This window comes from Oryzias melastigma, linkage group LG15 (assembly GCF_002922805.2).
Source record: "Oryzias melastigma strain HK-1 linkage group LG15, ASM292280v2, whole genome shotgun sequence".
Classification (NCBI taxonomy): Eukaryota; Metazoa; Chordata; class Actinopteri; order Beloniformes; family Adrianichthyidae; genus Oryzias; species Oryzias melastigma.
Genome location: NC_050526.1, coordinates 15761979 through 15765885, shown reverse-complemented (window position 1 = coordinate 15765885; position 3907 = coordinate 15761979). Strand labels below are relative to the sequence as shown.

General features: G+C 48.6%; 1 protein-coding gene across 2 annotated transcripts in view; it reads left to right on the top strand.

Annotated features, from left to right (window-relative positions):
• LOC112161800 (melanopsin-A) overlaps positions 1 to 3907 on the top strand; it is a 20590-nt gene that overhangs the window by 13579 nt on the left and 3104 nt on the right. Inside the window, exons 4-10 of one of the 2 annotated variants that reach the window (XM_024297259.2) lie at positions 13 to 216; positions 635 to 806; positions 914 to 1072; positions 1562 to 1669; positions 1935 to 2130; positions 2199 to 2363; positions 2449 to 2579. In XM_024297259.2, coding sequence (XP_024153027.2) covers positions 13 to 216; positions 635 to 806; positions 914 to 1072; positions 1562 to 1669; positions 1935 to 2130; positions 2199 to 2363; positions 2449 to 2466 — 1022 coding nt within the window. In that variant the 3' untranslated portion in view covers positions 2467 to 2579. Of the gene's footprint in view, positions 1 to 12; positions 217 to 634; positions 807 to 913; positions 1073 to 1561; positions 1670 to 1934; positions 2131 to 2198; positions 2364 to 2448; positions 2580 to 3907 lie in introns of those variants that run through there. The other variant, XM_024297258.2, reaches the window with a different exon arrangement.

Sequence of the window (3907 nt, the reverse complement as noted above, 5' to 3'; positions counted from 1 at the left end):
TTTGGTCTGCAGGTTGTGAGCTGTATGCTTTCTGCGGCGCTCTGTTCGGGATCTGCTCCATGATCACGCTGACGGTGATTGCCATTGACCGATACTTCGTCATCACGCGACCTCTGACCTCCATTGGTGTGTTGTCACGGAAACGAGCCCTCCTCATTCTCTCGGCAGCCTGGGCATACTCTCTGGGCTGGAGCCTGCCACCTTTCTTCGGCTGGAGTGAGCACACACACAAAGACGCACAAACACTCACACAGACACACACACACAGACACACACACAGAAACACACAGACACAGACACACACAGATGTGCTCTTGACTGACGTCAAACCTGAACCCCTCCCTCAGAGTAACGGCTATTAAACTCTCCGTTAAGGTCGGGGTCGCTGTGTTTAACCTTTTTACTATGAGGATGAGGAGAAGAATCACCTGCAGGTGGAGCATCCTCAGCATCACTGCATCTCCATCACTGCTGTCTGTTCAGGTTCTTGTTTCTGCAGGAGTTCTGCTTTGAGATGAACACAGAAGACATGTCTGCAGCTGCTCTTTTAGGGAAACGTTTTACTCGTTTCAGGACAGTTTTCAGATCATCTTCTCCCTCTCAGTCTGTCTGTCTTCATGTCTCTCGCCCTCAGGCGCCTACGTCCCAGAGGGCCTGTTGACTTCCTGTACGTGGGACTACATGACCTTCACGCCGTCCGTGCGAGCGTACACCATGCTGCTCTTCATCTTCGTCTTCTTCCTGCCACTCTTCATCATCATCTACTGCTACGTCTTCATCTTCCGTGCCATCCGCTCCACCAACCGGTCAGTCTGAGCTCCGTTTGACGTCGGATTAGCTGTCACCCTCTTTGTTTGCAGTTACCATGGAGACGGGTGAAAGGGGAAGTCTTAAGCAGGATGTGTGTTTTCAGGGCTGTGGGGAAGATCAACGGAAACTCTCGAGACTCGGTGAAGAGTTTTAACCGTCTGCAGAACGAGTGGAAGATGGCAAAGATCGCGCTGATCGTCATTCTGCTCTATGTCATCTCCTGGTCGCCGTACTCCACGGTGGCGCTGACCGCCTTCGCCGGGTAAGATTCACAAACAAACACGGTGCACCGGGTCCAGAAGGTGGTGATTGTTTGACTTCCAGGCGCCGACTTTCTGGTCCATCTCCCTTAAACTTCTCTTTTGGCTTCTTCAACTGATCTGGTCTGAAAACATCGAGCTCGTTCAGGAGAGTTTGTTTGTTTTGTCACTGCTGAGATGTAAGCTAAGGCACAACCGACCCACGGGGAGGGAAGAAAAGAGGGATTCAGCAAACAGAGGAGAACTTGGAGATCGTGACAGAATAAAAACTCATCTTCTCTATGTGGATCGTTTCTCTTCTGCCAGCAGAGAGTTATTTTAGTGGTGAAAATGAGCAGGTTTACACAGACCACTTTCATGGAGGTAAAGTTTTTAAGTTGTGACTGATGTGACCCTGACGATCACGATGGTTGATGATGGTTGAAGCTGAAGCGTCTCTTCGTCAGTCGGCCTTGATGTGCTTCAGGACTGAGGCTGTTTTTCTGGTGCAGGTACGCAGACATGCTGACTCCTTACATGAACTCCATTCCCGCCGTCATCGCCAAAGCCTCCGCCATCCACAACCCCATCATCTACGCCATCACGCACCCCAAGTACAGGTACGGCCCTCCATCGTGCCGCGCCGTCTCCATGATGGCAGAATGCAGAGTTCATGAAGAGGCATAAAAGAACGGCAACTGATCTGTTATTGGACTTTTTAAAAAACAGCTGAAAAAACGTCAGTTTTTGCGTGTTTTACTAAATTATGAAACATTCTGCATGAAAGGAGCTGGAACTAAGACTGTTGCTCCTCTCAAGTCTGTCAAACTCGGATCATTCTTGTTTGTTTGTCTTCATCCTTCCCGCTCTGGCCTCCCTCCCCAGGATGGCGTTGGCGAAGTACATCCCCGGTCTGGGCGTGCTCCTCTGCATCCAACCTCAGGACCTGCGCTCGGCCAGCAGCAGCTTCGTTTCCACGCGGCGCTCCACGGTGACCAGCCAGAGCTCCGACATCAGCAGCCAGCTCCGCCGGCAGAGCACCTTCAAGTCCCGCCTCTCCTCGCTGTCCGACAGCGAATCGGTGAGCTCCGGCGGTTTGGAGGAGCGCCTCATTCCGCCTGGAGTTTGCCTGATTGATCTGCTCTGCAGGGTCTGACCGACACCGAGGCCGACCTCTCCAGTCTGAGCTCCAGACCCGCCAGCCGGCAGGTTTCCTGTGAGATCAGCAGAGACACCGCCGAGCTGCCCGACTTCAAACACACCTCCAGCTTCAAGGCCAAGCTGAAGAACCACGACTCGGGCATCTTCGAGAAGGTAACCCGATGAGTCAGAGCAGAGGCCTTCGTGTGGTTGGCTCCTGCCTAATTAAACTCCTCCCCTCTCTCTGACCGGCCTGTAGGTCAGAACATTCTGCTGACTCGGCTGATGGCTCCATAACATTATCAGTAATGTGACCTCACAGCGAACTGTAAAGTCAATGAAGGAGACCTGCTGGACATTTGATACGTGTGAATGTCCGATAAATCCACAATCAATAAAAATGAAAGTTTCCATCAGTTTATTGCTTAGGCGGGGGTCCAGAAACTTTTTCTTGTGATCGACACAGAACGTTTATCTGATGTGGAGTCAAGGCCAGTTTGTAGGCCTCTAGAAAAAGGTTTTCTGATAGCAGTTCTGTCAGCGATTGATGCTAACAGTGTTTTCTGCCAGCATCAATCGTGTGTGTGAACGTAAAAATTGATGGTTTTCCAGAAAACCTCACATAACCAAATGTTGATAACTCTTTCTGGGATCTTCACAGAAAACGTCAGTAATAAATACTCATGGCTCCCAGTTAATTTTGTTTTTAAAGCTCTTCATGGTTTACTCTCATTTAGAACACTTCAACCAGGTACCATAGAGCTCTGTGGCTGTGACTTGATCCACATGCACTGTGCACGTGTCCATATGGAATGGAGAGAAAGTAGACTCATTCAATCTGTAATTCTTTATTTGTAATACAATACATTTTGTACATTTTTTCATGAAATTAAAAAAAACAATTTACACATCCACACATTAAAATTACAACATTTTGAAACGAAAGTAAGCACAAATTGCCTGTTACACACACACAATTTTCACATCTTCAAGATTCGTCCATGAGTGATGCGTTTAAAGGCTGTTAGAATGCTGGGTCATCAGAGTTTTCTTATCTGCTGCTTTGAACTTAGACTGTGAATTGGTGAAAACCTGACATTTTCTCTCTTTCTTAAACATATATTTAATATAAAAAAGTCTAAATATCTATTTTTTATCTGCTCCACGTTTAAGTTTCTCTTTTCTCATTGCTCCCTCGCTGCTCCACTTTCCCTGCAGCGCCCTCGCCACGGAGCTCTTCTGCGAGCGCCGTTTCCCAGGCCTCGCTCTGCTAGCGGAGCGGGGCGTAGAGCTGATGGACTCAGTCCGCTCTCTGGTTTGGAGGAGGAGCTCTCGCTGCCTCCAGTCGCTGTGACTCTACCGATACTCCACATTGTTACCAAAGCCGAGTCCCTGATTGGTCAAAGTTCAACCGTGTGTGTGCTCAGTTTGTACGTAGAGCCAGAAAACGGTGTTAAAAACTAGCCTAGCGACACATGAAAGCGAGAGTTATGAACGTAGAAGCCTAAAAACAAACAAGTCTCTGATTACAAAGACTTCATGGGAGGAGGTCACTCAAACACACATTTCTGAACCTGGTGTGAACATAACGTTGGTCCCTCCTCTCCTTTGGTTCGAACTCCGAGTCTAAGTGTGAACAACAATGGAAATGTTTGCTCTGACACTTTGCTGAAAGCTGAAAGTGACTGATCCCTTTGTGTTGGATTTCAGAGCTCTGA